Genomic DNA, 18,284 nt, shown 5'->3' with positions numbered 1-18,284 from the left:
TTTGGCAAGGAAATAAGCTTTTCTAGGCTCTTGCACAGCCAAAGGTCGCTCAAAAACTCTACTCCAATGAATGCTTTCCAAACGCAGTGAATTACAGTTAGTATTCACTCGAGGAGTCCAGCTGAGAAACTGTGTAAGCTTTTTCCATGCCGAAATTAACTTTGTGGAGAAAGGACAACCAGCAATCTTGCCTTCAAAATGGCCAAACACAGCATCCCAATGCGTGATGGTCCAGTTGCCAAACGATTTAGTGGACATCTCAACACACATATCTGCCAACATAATCGCCCAAGGCTGCCTCTGAGATACAAATTCCAACAGCAAGGTGGACTTTCGTGCCAATGCATGAAAGTGTATATTGAGGATATTCAAGCCTCCATGCTGTTTGGGACTACATAGCTTCTTGAGCGAGAGAAGGTTAAGGCCCCTCTTAGCATGTTTGGTTTTCCAAAAAATGCTCATGGCTGAAGACATAAAACGATCAATGTCCACTTTTCTCCACATTATTAGTGGCAAAAAGAATTGAATATATGCCATGACAATAGCCTGTACAATCCTTAAACGAACATGCAATGGCCATGTAGAAAGCTTCCAGTAATTAAGTTTCTGATTCAACCGTTGCATCACCCATTGAGTCATTTGCTGATTAGAAATATGCCATCCCAATGGGTAGCCCAAGCGTCTGACTACATGCATTTGTGAAGGAATTTCACCTGGCCAAATTAAACTATGCCAAGACCGAGCATCAAGAGCCAAAAGTTTAGATTTCTGAAAGTTAACATAAAGGCCAGCAGCTTGCCCAAACAGCTCTAGTGCCTCCATTAATCTTTGCACATCCGATTGCGTATTGCGGGGCATACAAAAAGAATCATCAGCATACGCCTGTGCTAAAAATTGTTTGCCATTGGGCAATTGCAATCCATGAAGCACATCGGAAGCTGTCAAATGATCTAGATATGTAAGCAAAGGATGAGTAGCCACAGCATATAGCAACGCACTCAGAGGGCAACCCTATCTTACAGATCTTTCTAATTTCCAAGGGTCGGTAATCCGAGAGCCAAGTATCAAAGAAGCATCACTATCACTGTAGAGGAAGTACACAACACGTTGCAACTTTAAACCAAAGCCCAACTGGGCCATAGTCATGGCAACAAAGTCCCAGGAAACTGTATCAAAGGCTTTTTCAATATCAATCTGAAGCACAAGTACATCCTGTTTAGTATACTTGGCATATTCCATACCAATATATGCATTAGCCAGATTGTCATTAATCTGCCTACGAGGAATGAAACCATATTGAGCAGGATGTAATCCATCATGCAGAAAACCTTTAATTCTGTTCGCCAGCATTTTAGTAACCAATTTATAAATAACTGGCATAAGAGTGATAGGACGCCAATGCGAAAAGGATTCACAAAGATGTCTTTTAGGAAAAAGCTTGACTAATCCTTGCTTCCAAGACATTGGCAAACAGTCATCTTGCCATGCTTTATTGATCATGAATAAGATCACCTCTTCCAGAAAAGGCCAGAAGGCAATAAAAAATTCCAAAGTCAAACCATCCCAGCCAGGTGATTTGCATTTACCCATCGAACGCAAGGCTTCCTTTAATTCCTCTTCTGAAAAAGGTTCCTCTAATACCATTGCATCGGCGGGCGAGATAGTAGGTTGCACATATTGCAAAAGTTTACAACGGGTCTCTAAAACCTCTGGAGAAACTTCCGAGTTCGAGGCAAAAAGAGAAGAGAAATAGCATTTAGCCAAGTCAGCCAACTCTTGCATAGAATCAGACCATTGGCCATCTGACTTTTTAACTCTGCGAATATTCTCTTTCTCCCTGGACTGATGCAAACTTTTGAAAAATTGTTTAGAAGAGCAACCTTTATCCAGCAATGCCCTTTGACGAGAGCGAACCATCCACTTTTGTAATTTACGCTGCTCGTTTAGCATAATAACATTCTTTGCCTGCAATAAATTATCTTGCTCACACTGTAGGAGAAGCCTTTGTTGAGCAGTAGCAGTGAGGCATTCACATGTTTGTTTTGCCTGCAAGACTGCTTCACGAATATCATGCATATAAGACCGCCCATAGTCAATAATCACAGCTTGCATGCGATGAACAAAATGGAACCACGCAATATCAATGTCCTCATAAATCTGATGGTAAAGTGGTACCAAAGCATGGAGAACCATTTCTTTAAAACGATCATGTTGCAAATAGCTATGATTTAAGATGAGCAGTCGAGCCCGGGAAGCCAAAAATTCATCACATGGCATATCAAAATATAGTCCCAGCCATAAGGGGGCATGATCTGAAAGACAAAGTGTCCGATCTATCCACATTTTACAGATATAATCATCAAATTGATCCGCATGGAGTAAATACCATCTATCCAATCGGGTCCAAATATGTTTAAAAGCATTATGATTAAAAGTGAACCCTGCATCATGTGGACATACATGGCACCATAAATCCAAAAGACTATGATTAGATATAAGATCCTCCCATGCTGATCTTTCTGTCCCAAGCATATGTATGCGGCCAGTGGAACTATACTCTGGAGAAGGAACATTATTAAAGTCACCACATATAAAAGCATTATGTAACCAAGGATAATCATCAATCTCTTTCCAAATATGAGCACGATGTAAAGAGCGCTGAGGAGCATAAACTGTGGCAAATTCAAAAATTTGGCCATATAGACAACATTGAACCACCATCCATCGTCCATTCATATCATTATGTACCACTATAGGCTGTAGCTCATGCCGAATTAGCATTGCAGTCCCTGAGAAGTTTCGAGAACCGGCATAAAAAATGTCATATCCAGCAAAATGACCATCCTGACCCGTCATTGCATGCTGATTATGCTCTTGCAAGCAAACTATATGTGGATGCATCTTATATACATAATGCCAAAACTGCCTCCATTTATTATGATCACAGAGGCCTCTAGTATTGTAAGAAAAACATTTTATTGGAGCATTAAACATGATATATATACAGTGTTAGAACATGAAGTCAAAGTGAGTGTTCTAGTGTGTCTAAAGTGAGTTTTATGTCTAGTCTTTGTGTAAGTGCCATGTGGCATATTGGGATTTATCCCATATACATGTGACACTTAGAGTGTGTGTGCCTATCCTATAAAGGCATTGTACTTTCTAGTCTTAGACAATCAATCAACATCAAGCTCTCTTGGTCTACATGTGAGTACTCTTGGTTATCATTGTTTTGCACTTGTATTGTCATTTCATTTCCATTCCGTTCCGTTCCTGTGCCTTCATGTGGTATCAGAGCCACTGCTCCTTTGCTCCTAGAGATTGAGGAGAGGGAGGCCAAAAAGAGAAGCCATGCCCTCTCTCTCTTTCTCTAAGTGCAAGAGAGTATGCTCTCCTCCATCTTGAAGACCTCTACTACCTGCTGCCCGTCTTCTCCAAGTGGCTGCCCCGATTTCTGCTCCACGTTTTGCTCCATCAGGCCGCCTCTATTGCTGCAGATTTGCCCGCCATATTCTGCCCCGATTTTGCCCTGAATCCAGGCCGCCACATTCCTGCGCGTCTTCTCCAACAGGCCGTTGCTGCTGTCCACGAATTTCTGCAACAAGCCGTTTGTTGCTGCCGCTTCTGTTCAGGCCGCCACACTCTGCTGTCCTGCTGCCGCTCCTGTTCAGGCCGCCACTCTGCCCAGCTGCTGCCCGTAATTTTCTGTTCGAGACAATGCAGGAGCTGCCCCACATTGCTGTCCTGAATTGATGTTGATCTGTTCGTGATGATGGAGCTGCCCACGAATTTATGAAGCCGCTGCCCTGCTTTATCTTCAACAGGCCGCTGCCCTGCTTCATCTGAATTTGCTACTTGCAAGTTGATTGCCATGGAGTCCTCGAAAACAAGTGCCTTCATTGAAAAGTTCACTGGTAAGAACTTTCCGACATGGCAAACAAAGTTGCGTCTTATCCTTATGAAAGACGGGGTGTGGAATGTTGTTTGTGGCAAGGATAAAAAGCCACAATCGGATGAGAAGAAAATTCTACACTGGGAGAATTTAAACGACAAAGCCCTTTCTCTCATTGGTTTGGGTTTGGGTGATGAAGTTATTCATCATCTTGACTTTGATTCCACTGCTCAAGAATTATGGGAGAAGTTTGAAGGTCTCTTTGGCAATAAGGTAATCAATTCTAAGGTCTTCCTCCGTCAAGAATTCTTCAAACTCCAGATGAAGCATGAGGACTCTCTTCTCGCTCATCTGAATCATATGGAGTCTCTCATCACTCAACTTGCTGCGTTGAAGGCCCCAGTTGGGGATGAAGACCAAGTCGCGGTGCTCCTCACGAGCATTGAAGAAATTCCTAAGTATCGGGAGATTATACCAGCATTAAGAGTGGCAAGCATGAGCTACCATGACATGGTTGCTATGCTTCTTGATCATGAAAGAAGGCATATTGATACTCCTGACGCCAATGCACTATTTTCTAAAGGGAGGTTTCCTAAAGGGAAAGGTAACTTCAAACCTTTCAAGTGCACTTACTGTGGAAAGCTTGGTCACACCGAAGATCGTTGCTTCCAGAAGCTGGCCAAACAACAATCTAAAGACCATGCCAACTTGGTTGGGACTATATCCAACGAAGACGAAGACGATGCAGACACCTCTACTCCAAATCATGCTCTCACTGCTCACATCCAAGATCTCTCTCTTGATGAAGAGGTCTATGCACCGGATGATCTTGACTTTGTTTTTTGAGTGTGTTGAAGGTACTCTGCCTTGGGAGTCCCCCTAAAATGAATGCAAATAAATCATGTGTGTTGAGTCAATAAAGGTTCACAGCCTTGGATTGTCCTCCTAAAATGTTGTAATCTTTCCTGTTTTTTCGTGTGTGACTCCCCACCATTCTGTTATGGAGTCAGGAGGGGGATGTATTGTGGAGTCATGTATTGGCTTTGATAGGATCTCAGGTTGCTCCAGTTGTCTAGACCTCTGAGTCATGCATGATGAGCCTCTGAGCCATGCTTGATGAGCCTCTGAGTCATTTGTACCATGCTCACTGGCCTCTGAGCCATGCTCACTTGCCTCTGAGATTGTGTGGGAACTATGTCTAGTTCTAACTTGGAGGTTGGTAGTCCGTCATTGCCATGTTCTGTTCTTGGCTCATTCCAGTAGTCTCTCACCTTGCCTTCATCGGGGGGTGTTAGAACATGAAGTCAAAGTGAGTGTTCTAGTGTGTCTAAAGTGAGTTTTATGTCTAGTCTTTGTGTAAGTGCCATGTGGCATATTGGGATTTATCCCATATACATGTGACACTTAGAGTGTGTGTGCCTATCCTATAAAGGCATTGTACTTTCTAGTCTTAGACAATCAATCAACATCAAGCTCTCTTGGTCTACATGTGAGTACTCTTGGTTATCATTGTTTTGCACTTGTATTGTCATTTCATTTCCATTCCGTTCCGTTCCTGTGCCTTCATATGTACAATGCAGAAAAAACATAAGATCAAGTGTCTGACATGTCTTCTGTGGGATCAGACCCCGAAGGCTGACCCTCATGCATTAAAATATCCGCATATTTAGGGGCCGAGTCCATGCCCGATGGACCACCTCTGACAATGTCCGACCACAACTTTGAGACCGAAGAAGAAAGAAACGGTGAATTTGAAGTACTAGCATGATTAGTGACTGTCCAGTTTCTTGTTAAAAGAGACTGACGACGAGGTACGACAGTCTTTTTTAAAGTTTGCAAATCATGCTGTTCTTTTCCTTTTTCCTTCTGAGAAGAAGAGGAAACCCCTATAACACTTGTAGAAGCAACCATTTTGGCCTTTCCCTTGTCTTTACCTGTAGCTAACACACACACACACACACACATACACACACAGAGTAGGAGGAGGGAGAGACAAAATTGCAGGCTCACAAAAGGTAAGTCGCAGGCGATCAGAGTCGAGCAGCGACGCAGGCGAGGACAGTCACACAGGTTCGCTCACCACCACAGTTCGATCAGAGTCGAGCAGCGACCACACACTTTTTTTTTTTTTTAGTAAAACCAGTAATTGTTATATTTTCATAAAGTCAATATACAAGACATTAGACTCCAAAGGAGAGCCTAATGGAAGCACACAAGAAAGTTTACATAATCATATTCTCCAGAGTGGAGAATATCCAAAGATCAAAAGCACTCAAAGAAAAGCTGAATACAAGATGCATCCATGTCACCCTCAAGGCAAGCAGCATATACAGACTGTCGCAATGAGGCTCGGAAAGATTCATATGATTGGAGATTGTGCCTTCCCAAATATGCAAAATTGTGTTCACTCCAGATGGTCCATAGGGCCCAATATCTCACCCAAAATAGAAAAAGTGAGTATTGGGACAAAGTTTTGAGATGTCTGCCAAAGAGCCAGAAATGTTTCCCAAATCTATGAGTTGGGAAGCGAAGGCAAAGATAATCAGAAATACGCCTGAGGAGGATCCTAGAACAAGGACAATGCCAAAGCAAATGAGGAATTGTCTCTGAAAGAGCCATACATCTTAGACAGGTCGATGATGCAATATGGCGTCTTGCAAGTGTAACCCCCACTGACAATGTACCTGTCAAACATCTCCAGAGGAAAAGTCTTTGTTTCAAAGGCATTTTACTTTTCCATATCATTTGAATATTCTTCCTCCACCATGAAAGGGGTTTCCTTATATGCCATAAAGAATTGCCATATTGCTGGATCCATGGAGCAGGCTGAAGTAAATGATAGGCTTTAATGGAGGTTAGAGCGGGGAGAGGAACAGGATGAGTGCCTGTAGTGGAGGAAAGCAACTGCCAATCCATAAGCCGATCCATAGGAGCCATAGGAGGAACTGGTAGAAAAGGAAATAATAAATCAGCAATTTTCTTCCATATGGTCCTGTGATGCATTCCCAAAGGATAGGAAGCCATAGCCTGGGGAAAAGATAAAACATATCCCTGATCATCCACCACATCTTGTATATACCGAATTCCCAATTTAGAGAGGTTGTATGCTCGGATTGGTTCCTGTAAGGCAAGTGGAGTGTCAAAGATGGCACTCCAATGAATACTTTCCTGTCTCATGGAATTTGTCCCCGAGCAATTATCAGGAGCCCATTTAACTTTTGAAAGTAGCTGTTTCCAGTCCATAATCAAAGCAGTAGAGAAAGGGCAGCCTGGTATCTTTCCTGCAAATCTCCCAATGACAACCTCCCAGGGATCAGTAGTCCATTGGCCATAAGCAGAAGTCCTCATATTAACACACATAGATGCAAGCATACATGTCCATGGCTGTTGTTGGCGGAAAAAAGTATGCAGCATAGTGATTTTCCTTGCAAGGACATGATACCGCACATTTAGAATATTTAGACCACCATGCATCCTTGGGGAGCACAACAATTCCATCTTCATCAGTCTTAATGCTTTCACTGCCGCTTTTGTTCTCCAGAGTATTTCCATGGCTTGTGACATAAAGGCTGAAATATCCCGAGAGGACCAATGTAACAATGGCAAATAAAATTGCACATATGACATTACAATAGACTGCACTATTCTGAGCCTGACATGAAGCGGCCAGGTAGATATCTTCCAGAAATCCAATTTATGTTGCAGTCTTTGTAGGACCCATTTGAGCTGCTGCTTCCTAGTAATATGCCATCCTATTGGATATCCCAAATGCCTGACTGCATCTTTTGAATTCACCACTTGCCCAGGCCAAAGGAGAGAATGCCAATCACATTGTTTGAGAGGAAGTAATTTAGATTTGTCAAAATTAATATTCAGACCAGCTGCCAAGCCAAACAATGAAAGCGTGGTCATTAGCATATGTACTCCCTGGGGTGAATTCTGTGGCATGAAAAAGGAATCATCAGCATATGCTTGAGCCAAAAAGGATGATGTCCCAGGGATTGTGAGCCCTTTCATCTGCCCTGTATGTGTCAGATGATCAAGATACTTTAGAAGGGGATGGGTGACAATGGCATATAGCAAAGCACTAAGGGGGCAGCCCTGTCGTACTGATCTACCCAAAGTCCATGAGCGGGAGAGATGGTTTCCCAAAATACACTGAGAGGTAGATCCAGAGTAGAGCCAAAATACTGCATTTGCCAAGCAGCGACCACACACACACACACACACACACACACACACACACACACAAGGCAGCCAAGAGGCTGAAGAGAAAGCAAAGACGGAAGCTATGAAACAAGAAGAGGCAGCGAGGAGCAAATAGATGGAGCAGAATAGAAGGCGATCAAGGCACGCACATCTTGCTGCGAATACTTAGCATATTCCATTGCAGTCAAGGCATTGGATATATTGTCATGGATTTGTCTTCGCGGCACAAACCCATACTGATGAGGATGAAGTCCCGCATCCAGTATCCTGTGAAGCCTATGCACAATCATTTTGGTAATGAGTTTGTAAACTACAGGCATCAAAGTAATAGGCCTCCAATCTGACATATGGTCACACAGATGTTTTTTGGGCACAAGTTTGACTATGCCATGCTTCCAAGAGTGCGGCAACTGATTTTCTTGCCAGGCAACATTGATCATTTGCAAGAGGACTTCTTTCAAATCATCCCAAAAAGAAATATAAAATTCCACCGTAAGGCCATCCCAGCCAGGAGACTTGTATTTGCTGAGGTGGAACAATGCATTATCAAGTTCTGTGTCAGTAAAAGGTCTCTCCAAGGTAAGAGCTTCATTCATTTCCACTATTTCAGAAACATATTGGAGAAATTCAGTCCTAGCCTCAGTCATTTGATTTGATGGGGAACTAGGAGCGGAGAATAATTTCTGGAAATAATTCTGGCATTCATCTTGGAGATAAGAGAAAGAGTGCGTCCAAGAGCCATCTAGCTTCCTTACCCTTAGGCATGAGTTTTTCTTTCGAGTAGCATGCAAGCCCTGAAAAAAGGCTTTTGATGAGCAGCCCTTATCCATGAGGGGCTTCATTCTTGCCCTAATCTGCCATTTGTGCAATTTCCTCTGATCATTAACAGTCAATTTAAACTGAGCATGTGAAAGGGAATCCTTTTCTGAATCAGAGAGAGGCCTTAAGTGAGAAAATTCAGTCAATTGTTGTGCTGTCCTTTTTGCCCATTTAACCTCATTCCTCCATTCAGTCATATGCCAGTTGCCATACTCCCTAATGACATTCTGCATACGAGAGACAAAGCTGTCCCAAGCATAATTCATGTCCTCCTAGGCATGCAAAGGCAAGGGATGAATTGCAAGTCTGATCATTTGCTGGAAATAGTGATGTCGGAAATAAGCCTGATTAACATGCAATAATCTACTGGAGAGGGGTGGCAAATCATCCAGAGGCATGCCAAGCTGCAAATTCATCCACAATGGGGCATGATCTAACAAGCCCAATGAGAAATCTATAAGGAGATGAGGGCTAAAATCTGCAAATTGTTGAGGGCAAAACAAATACCATCCGTCAAGCCTTGCCCAGTATGTAGTAAGTGCATTATGATGAAAAGTATATCCAGGCACTGACCCTTGGAGAAGCACCCATAAATCTTCAGCCTGCACAGAAAGACGCATGCTGTCCCATTTGTGCCTTTCCAATGATAGCATATGAGATCTTGAAGTGGTGTTATCTCTTGGTAGAGGGGAATTATTAAAATCTCCACAGATGAATGCATTGGATCTCCATGGATATCTGCATAAAGAATCCCATAATGAAGCCCTCATGGCAGAGGTCTGGGAAGCATAGACTGATGCAAACTCAAGAATATCACCATTGATATTACATTGTATGACCATTCATCTGCCACTGCCTTCATTGAAGGCTAACTGAGGCTCCAGCTCATGTCTAACCAGTATGCATACACCTGAGTAGGTAGTGGTACCAGCATAATATATATCATAACCGCCAAAATAAACATGATGACCAACCATGGAGTGTTGATTATGCTCTTGCAAACAAACAATATCTGGCTGCATTTTATGTACATAATTCCATAAAAGCCTCCACTTTGAGACATTGCAGAGGCTCTGTACATTGTAGGTAAAGCACTTAAGTGTTTGGGGCATGAAAGAGGTATATACAGCAAAGTATTAGATATAGAAACAAGACATCAGAGAGGCAAAGCCTCTGCTTGCATGGGCTGCATTCCATCATGATCCATGAAAGACATAGCATTATCCCCTTCTTTTGAATCACATATGGGGATGCCCTTCTTCAAAACCCCCACCTAATTTTGAAGGACAGGAGCTGAAGTAGAAGCCTGTCCTAGTAAGGGAGAAGAAGCATCCCATTGACGAGATTGAAGGGGGCGTTGCTTCAATACAACCACCTTCTTAGGTTGTTGAAAACCATCCCGATCAATCCCCGCAGATTCCTTCATCTTCTCTTTTCCTTTATCTTTTCCTTTTCCAGCAAGTGTCTGCACCTGATTGATTGGTTTGGCATTCTTTGCTCCATTTCTATTTGCTGTCTTAGCTTGAAAATTCTCATTCTTTTCCTGTGTCTGGGGCGGCAAGGCATTGGGAGGGGGCTGATGCAGAACCATTGGGCATTCAGAGGCTAGATGCCCAAACTTGTGGCAGGCAAAACAAGCTCTTGCAAACACACCCCACTTCAATTCAAAATACTTTTTTCCCAATTGCACTCCCTCAACTTCCACTGCAATAGGAGGGGTAGGTGTATCAGTGTCCCAGAGAATGCAGAACCTGTTACGGTTTCCCATGGGGCGTGGAGGACAAATGACCTGTCCCAAAGAAGCAGCCAGGCCACACACACACACACACACACACACATTTTTTAGTAATTCTTATATTACCAATGGGAAACCTCATTGCGAGGTGAAAACCCACAAAACCCACAAACAAAACATCATTATACAACTGAGGTCCCTATATAGGGCCCATGGAATTGACTGCCTAGAAGCAGTCAAAGAAGGCCATGTATTGCTAATCGTCTATTTGGTGCAAGTTTTGGTCGTCATGTAGAGATTGTCTCAACAAGCGTTGGAAGTATATGTATTGATTCAGAGGAATATGTCCAAAATGCATCTGATTTCTATTTTCCATATTGTCCACAATGCCCAAAAAGTAGTCCACGCAAAGAATACCCCAAAGTTGGCATATCGTTGTGGAATCGGAGCAAAAAGCCAGAATGTCTTCCCCAAATGAGCTCCTGGGAATCGCGTACGAAGATGCCCTAAGAGACTGTCCAGGAGAGCATGAGAGAAATCACAATACCATAGCAAATGAGGCATTGTCTCATTGCGCAACATGCAACGATGACATCTTGCCGCAGTGATGTGCCTCTTTTCCAAAAACACACCGAGACAGGCAGAACTCCCACAATGCATCTCCAAAGGAACAATCTTTCTTTCAGTGGCAAACCATTTTTCCATATGCTCCTCAAACAACCACCCCACCATCTATCTGTTTTATGCATTATCCAAAGTGCATTAGCATGATCTTCAATGCAAGGAGGAGCAGGCATTTTGATATAGACCCTTTTAGTTGTTAGTTCATGTAGCCTTGTAGCATGAGGTGGAGCAACCCGCCAGTCCTTCAAACGCTCCTCATGATTTAGCGGACAAGAGGTTGCGTATAAGATGCCATAGAGGCCTGTAGTGCATGCCCAACCCATACCTTTGGCATGCCTTTGGGAAGGAGATAACATAGCCTTCATCATTGACCACATCCGCCACGAAACGTACATTCTTTTGTGAGAGGAAGAACACACACACACACATGGATGTTGATGAGTGCAAGCATCACTTCTTTTGCAAATTGGCAATTAAATATTGGTTGGGTCAACATGCCACTTCTAATATGACGTTTCATCATGGTTACAGTAATCAGCTGTCCGAATTAACAAATGAGTTAGTTGAATTCCGCACACTACGTTATCTGAAGTTGAGCAAGAATCGCTTCCAAGGTTTGCCTCCAGTTGTGCTACGATTTGCAAAGATTCAGGTAAAACATTCTGAAGTAATTTTTTGCTATTGTGTTTTTATTAGGTCTCTTATGACACTTTTAACGTTTTTTGATGATGCTTTATAGACTTTCATTCAACTATTTACATTTCACTATTTTCAGAGTTCTCAATGGTTGAACTCAAGCTGCTGTGTTTTTTTCCTACCATGACTAGATAGATTTTGACTTATTTGGACAAGACATCAAATATTGGACTTTCATAAGAATGAAAGGTTATGCTAAGGTCGGTCTTTTCTTGTTAAGACAGGTCCTAGATCTTTCAGAGAATGAGATAAAGGAGCTGGATTTAGGTATACGATTTCTGGTTTCCCTGAGAGAATTGAACTTCTCAAAGAACCAGCTGATGACGCTTCCTACGTTTTGGGGCCATCTCACTTTGCTGGTGGTTTTGAACCTTGGTGAGGATTTTTTTAGGCATGTCATGGCGTTATGCATGCTTAAGCAATAGACAGACTTAAATCTTTGATCATTATCAAAAAGCCTGAGGTAGATTCTAATTTTGAAGAATCTTTCACTACAGCTAAGAATAGAATTATGGAGCTACCTGATTCTTTGGGATCATTAAGAAGCCTACAACGTCTGGATGTCAGTGAGAATCTTCTCTCTTCTCTTCCCAAGGCATTGCAAAATTTACAGGAACTCATTACTTTGGATGCGCATGGAAACCACCTCACAGAAGTACCACCTTCTTTGGGGTTGCTGAAGAACCTTACAGAGTTTGAGTGTAGTGGAAATCCCTTCTCAGATCCAATCAGCACATTTTATTCTCAGGTCAGTTTTATTCTGTCATGCATTTAGTGTCAAACGTTTTCCGTGCAGTCATTCACTTGTGCATTGTGCTGGGTAACAACAGAAAAAAGAAGTCTTTTCTAAGCTGTTGCAGAGGGAGGAAATGAATGGTTTTTATCTGAATCTGGAATTTTTAGTTCAACCATTTTTTTTTATAATGCAGGGATTTGAGAGATTTATGGATTACCTTCGTAATTTGCATGAGCTTCAGCAACTAGAAGAGTTGATACACCAGAAACCAGAGGGTCAAATTTTGGGTATTGCACTTTCTTTTCGGTAATCAGTGGTCGATTGTGTGCTTTTTATGTGAGAAAAACTATCAAACTAATAAAGTTTTACAGCAATAGAATTGAAGGCATTTTACTGCCTAAGGTATTTTTTACTGCTTCCCTGTCCTTGGACTGTCTGTTTATAGGTGCTTTCATCTGTTGTGAAAAGTAAAAGGGCACATCCAGCTGTCATCATAGACAACAAAGATTACATGAGGATTGCGTTTTTGGGACAGTCGTAGTAAGAAGGGAATCAACTTAGGAAGAAAAGATCGCAAAATTAGCATGAAAAAATTGCAGAATGTACGAAAATAAAAAACCTTTATGTACTCTCGCTTCTTCCCGGCATTCCCCCTAGAAAATCTCCTTCTATTAGTTGGAAAACGGCGTCTACAAAATCAAATGAGGAAACCCTTGTGCCAGAGCAAAACAGGAGAGGGGGCTCCCTCTCTGGCTGGCTGCTGCCCTTGGAGAGAGGCTACATTGGAGGAGGCCCAGCTGGGGGTGAGGGCAGGGGGGGCCTGTACTGTCAAAGTCCCCCCGTGTGAAAAAGGGCTTCAAACGTGCAAGAAAGCGGCTTGGCACCGCTACATGCTCCCAATGTCCCCAAAGGCTGTGAATAAATGCAGTAGATGGTCTCCGGTGGCGAGGTGACTGATCCATCGTAAAAAGTCTTGCTGCGTCTACCTTTCAAAATGGCAATGCTGCTGATGAGCTCCCATTTCCAGCTCACGTGGGTCTCTAGGGTCCAAGGAGGCATGGTGGCCAAAGAGGTGGAATGGCTGATATCCCAAAAATATTGTGCTGGGCTCGAAGTTGAACAAGTGAATGATCCTCCATCAATCTTGCTGCACTTTTGGACAATCCCATAGGCAATGATGTTGTGTCCCACATCTGTTACAAGCAGCTGCACAACCTGCAGTGGCCAGGTATGTGCCCATTGTATGCTAGTAGCCAAAGGAAGAGGGTGATTTTCCAAGGGCAGAAGCTCTTTCAAAATCCATGCCAAAATCCCATGAGAAACAAGCAAAAGACCGCGAATGTGCGGCAGCAGCAAGATTGCGTTGATCTCCTGCAGCAGATCGTTGTGGTCCTATGTAATCGAGTTGGAAGAAAGGGATGCCAGGGCTAGAAGAAAATCCTTCCATGGCTCTTGGAATATGAGCTTTTGAAGCAAAGTTTTACTATGAATCGCTAGATCAACGATGCCCAGACCCCCTATCTGAGGGGGTTGGACAATGACATGCAAGGCCACCTTGGCCCGGGTTGCTTGTCTGTCACTTCTCACCTAGAGGAAGTTGCGGATGAGGTGATGCACCTTGCCAGTAGGAGATCTGGAGAAGGCCCAGCAAGAAGTGATGTACCATGTGGTGGCTAGGAGAACCCTGTTAGCCACCACCACCTTGTATGCAAGGGAAAGCATTGCTGAGCTCCAGGTAAGCAACTTTCCCCTAATGCTGGAGGGGAGCAATCTGCTGCTCCAGGGTGATGTTGATGTCCAGCTAACATCTTGAATACCGCGTTGTGGTGCCTTCAGGAATCCATTGGAAAGTGTTAACTGGTTGCCTAGTCGGGGTGGGGGGCCACCCAAAAAAAGCCATACGACTCATGCCAGTTTATGTGTGCATTGAAGGCACGGCGAAACTCCTCCATTGCGGAGGCAAAGTGCTAGAGGTTGCCCTCTGAGCTGGAAAGGTAAGCATTGGTATCATCTACAAGCTCCACATCGAAGAGCTCCTTTTAGGTTCCAATAGGGAGGGGGAGCCCCTGGAGATGTGTGTCTAGCAAGCACAAGAAGCTGCTCAGGGCCTCAGCGACGAAGAGGAAGAGGATATGAGCCAGAGGGCAGCCTTGGCGCACCAACCAGGAGGTGGCGAAGAAGTCACCCCTCACCCCTTGAATGAGCACCTGGCTATGGGTGGATGAGTTAAGAGTGGAGACCCCTGAATCCAAGCTGCCAAGAATCCCATCGACGACAACGTGGTGCCCACCAGGTTAGTCCAGTCTACTTTGTCATAAGCCTTCTCGAAATCAAGGGTCAAATACCTATGTGGAGGTGCGCAGGTGCCGTTGCCTATACGGGATGCCCCTATCCCTGATAAAACCTGTCTGTGTGCTTATGGATAAGATTGGGGATGTGGGATTGAAGCTGACAGGTGGATCGCTTTGGTGAGGGTTTTGTAGGAGATGTCGAGGAGGGTGACAAGGTGCCATTGTTGAACCTCGAGACAATCAGCACCCTGTTTGAGGATCAAGTGGATGAGGCTTTTGGCGAGCCACTCTAGAAGAAAGTGGTTCCTTATGACCTCATTGAAGGCTGTCTGTAGATTGGCACTCATGAGATCCCAATGCCAAAGGAAGAGAGAAACCAGAAGCCCGCCCTCGTTCGGGCACTTCTGGTGGGGAGGGTGTGGAACGTCTACTTTATCTCGAATCTGAGAAAGGAAAATCCAGCAAGAAGCTCTGCAAAGCTGGTGTAACCACGGCTCTTGTGTGCTCTAGACTTGCTGTCTTACCTAGTCTCCGTGTTGGAGAGGCAACCGTGAGGAGTTGGTGGTAAAAGTAAGAGGTGACGGTGCGGAGCCTGGGTGGATTAGACTTCACAACCCGGTCAGGGTTATTGAGGGCCGTCATGGCAATGGTGCCTGCCGGCGGAATGAAATGCACCACCTTTGTCAATCGATCTACTACCCACATGGAATTGTGTCCTTGGTAGTCCTACAATGAAATACTCTCCCATGTCCCATGTGGGATCTCAATGGATGTAGTAGACTGCCTCCTACCTTTAGATGTTCTGCCTTGGTTAGTTGACATTTCTGGCATTTCAATACATATTCTTAGATGCCCTTATTCGTACTTGGTTAGAAAAATTCTCTCTTAGATGCCCTTATTATTCGTACTTTGGTTAGGTTCCTTCTTCGGGCTTGTGTTTTCATGAGGAGGTTCTTGGTTCACATACCTCCACAGTCAAACTGAGGAGGCTAGCAGACACCCCATTATGTGGAATGACTTGATCTTTGATGAGTATGGTAGACCTCTTGGGGCAGCTATGCATATTCAGTGTGCTGGCTGGGAGACTCTCTTCCCCATGGTGCTGGATTGGAAGAGGCTTAAAAGCCTTATGGGGGATCAGAGAGGGGTGCTCATGCAGCATCTGAGGGGCACTAGTCAGAGGATTGTGCTGCTTGATGCTGCCATACCCAACCATTGGATCATAGGGACCTTCTTGGAATGGCTTCATCATTCGTGGTTTGGAGTTTTCTTATGGACAGGTGTATCTCTACAGGTTATGGGCCTCCCCATGCCTAGGGAGGATGACGCAATGGTCTTTTTCTCTGTACATGAGGGATGGTATTCGGAGAGATGTGATGTGCAGGATATCACCAAGGGCCCGGTGGTGCATTCTAAGAGAGTTGTGGACAGAGTAGGGAAGCACTTTTATATTGAATCCCCCCCCCCCCCCCCCCCACACACACACACGGATGATCACAAATTCTTGGAGCCTTTGGTTGTATGACAGACATCCTATTAGGTATTTGCATTGGGACCCCGGTGAGTGGGAGTGGAGGGATGCTTCCAACCTGATGAAAAGCATTCCTTTCTTTAGTTATACTGTGCGGAACGCTAGGCATCTTGTCCTCCTGGGACACACTCAGAGAGTTCCTCTTCTTAGACCTCAGTGGGAGGTTTATGGTATCATACTTGACATTCATTGGAATTTTTGGGGGAGTTTGTGGCACTCTTACAGGAGGACACAAATATCCTCCTTTATTTTGCTTTCTCTACTTGGTCGTCTTGCCATGCCCGAGATGTGCAGGAGCTTCAGAGACGATCTACCATTTTTTATGGGATTGCAGGGAAGCACATAGGATTTGAATTGCAATAGCATATCACCTTGGAATGATGAGCAGGGATGCTTACATTTCTTTTGGTGCTATTGGTTGACACAGTTGGACCCACAACTCAGGTACGAGGGAAATGACAGGTATGTGGTCATTATGGTCAGTCAGTCAGCGGTGTCGTCTTCAGGACCTGCTGAAGTCACAGTGCATGGAAGATTATTGCTAGCATTGCAGCATGGCACATTTGGAAGGCTAGATGCATTGAGGCCAATTTGGTGTATGATAGACAATGCATTTGCAGGATTTTGAGTGATATATCATCCACACCCTCATGGCCACTTGGGCCAGAATCCAGGGATCTTCGAGGGCTGCAGAGAGAAACCACATATTGTTTCTGAGAGAGAGGGATCATGGCATCTTTTTCACTGCCACTCAGACCTTGTTGGCAGCATAAGGCACATGATTGGTGTAGCCGGCACCCTTGCCATGGGAACAGCTCCAGATGACATGGCAAAAGTGGAGGTGACTTGGACATGGTGGATAACCAGCTATGGGATAGCCGGCCATGATGCTGACCTGGACTTGGCAGATAGTCGGCCATTGATGGCGACGCGCTTAGACTACCTACCTGATGGACTACTGGAGTCGGCTACTCACCTACCATCGGCTACCTTCGATCATTCCACTGATCACTTGGCTACTTTTGGTGATCTCTACCAAGGGCTACTACACGTGTTCTTGGTGGAGAGCAGTTATATATCATATCACATCACTTCATATTGGCATCATTGTATTGCACTTGAGCAGTTAGTTTACTAGCCACAGCACTGTAGCTTTGGTTTTGCAGATAGTCTAGTCCATCCTTAGTATAGCCATCCTCTAGTCCAAGCTCTGTATACCCTTAGGTGCTGTGGTGCACGGACAGTGAACCCTCTTGTACTCCTTGGGATTATATAGTGATTGATCAGTGGTTGGCTACCTTCATGTGTTGTGATACAGTTATGTGCTGATGATTCTTTCTTGTTAGTCAGTCTTTCTGTTATGTTTGTTGTTCAGTGGCTACAATTGGCTGAGTTTTCCCCCTTTGTTTGGTTTATGAGAGGGCTGCAGAGAAAAAGGGCGGCCAGTTTATGAGAGGTGGATACGGTTTAGCTGAACCACAAGCTGTGTTACATTGGATGAAGATGATAATGCTGACTTGAATTATAATTAATGCCCGACTGGGGGAAGCAACCATACAAAGATCCATAATAAAAGCGTTGGAGATTCCACATATTTTTTAAAAGGTTATCTCCACTATTTCTCAAGGGAGCTATGAAGGAAATTTTCAGAAGATCAAGCAAGCACCAAAAACGCAATGTAAATGATGATGAAATTCCAACAGTCTGAAATCATGGGTTGCTTCTTGCAAATAGTCCAAAATACCAATTGA

At 44.0% G+C, this 18,284-nt stretch overlaps 1 protein-coding gene across 4 annotated transcripts in view; it reads left to right on the top strand.

Annotated features, from left to right (window-relative positions):
* LOC147604983 (dynein regulatory complex subunit 7-like) overlaps positions 1-18,284 on the top strand; it is a 321,324-nt gene that overhangs the window by 67,167 nt on the left and 235,873 nt on the right. For all 4 annotated transcript variants that reach the window (XM_086794267.1, XM_086794266.1, XM_086794269.1 and 1 more), the window contains exons 3-6: positions 11,811-11,931; positions 12,200-12,350; positions 12,473-12,723; positions 12,905-12,998. In XM_086794267.1, the coding sequence (XP_086650393.1) occupies positions 11,811-11,931; positions 12,200-12,350; positions 12,473-12,723; positions 12,905-12,998 (617 nt within the window). The remainder of the gene's footprint in view (positions 1-11,810; positions 11,932-12,199; positions 12,351-12,472; positions 12,724-12,904; positions 12,999-18,284) is intronic.

Source organism: Cibotium barometz, chromosome 60 (assembly GCF_041138505.1).
Source record: "Cibotium barometz isolate CiBa-2024 chromosome 60, ASM4113850v1, whole genome shotgun sequence".
In the NCBI taxonomy this organism is placed as follows: domain Eukaryota; kingdom Viridiplantae; phylum Streptophyta; class Polypodiopsida; order Cyatheales; family Cibotiaceae; genus Cibotium; species Cibotium barometz.
Note: the sequence above shows the minus strand (reverse complement) of the source record. Positions and strands in the feature narration are given on the sequence as shown.